Source organism: Eimeria tenella, genomic scaffold, assembly GCF_000499545.2.
Source record: "Eimeria tenella Houghton genomic scaffold, Eth_scaff2660, whole genome shotgun sequence".
Taxonomy (NCBI): domain Eukaryota; phylum Apicomplexa; class Conoidasida; order Eucoccidiorida; family Eimeriidae; genus Eimeria; species Eimeria tenella.
Window position 1 is genome coordinate 1,212 of NW_013542537.1, and position 413 is coordinate 1,624.

Here is a 413-nt window from a genome sequence, read left to right on the forward strand (position 1 = left end):
GATTTTGCCGTGGGTGCTGGGGCTCGCGGCGAGGCGCAGGGCACGCTGAACGTCAACAGCAGCAACAGCAGCAGCAGCAGCAACAGCAGCAACAGCAGCGCGTCTGCGTGGCCGGCGGAGGCGCAGCAGCTGCTGCTGGAGACGGCGGAGCTGGAAGCTGCTGTGCTGCAGCAGCTAAGGAATTTGTTTTTGCTGTTTGGCGGCGCCTTTGAGCCTCTTTTTCCCCAAAGTGACCCCACAGACATTTTCCAGGTTGCTGCTGCTGCTGCTGCCAGCCCGCAGCAGCAGCAGCAGCAGCAGCGGCAGGCCGCGGCGCAGCACCAGCTGCTCGCTGACATGGCGCAGGGCCACCAGCACCATCACCAGCAGCAGCAGCAGCAGAAGCAGCAGCAGCAGCAGCAGCAGCAAGGAAG

At 64.2% G+C, this 413-nt stretch overlaps 1 protein-coding gene across 1 annotated transcript in view; it reads left to right on the plus strand.

Annotated features, from left to right (window-relative positions):
• ETH_00037130 (uncharacterized protein) overlaps nt 1–413 on the plus strand; it is a gene marked incomplete at both ends in the record, with an annotated part of 1,438 nt that overhangs the window by 305 nt on the left and 720 nt on the right. The window contains one exon of the mRNA XM_013375304.1: nt 40–410. Coding sequence (XP_013230758.1) covers nt 40–410 — 371 coding nt within the window. The remainder of the gene's footprint in view (nt 1–39; nt 411–413) is intronic.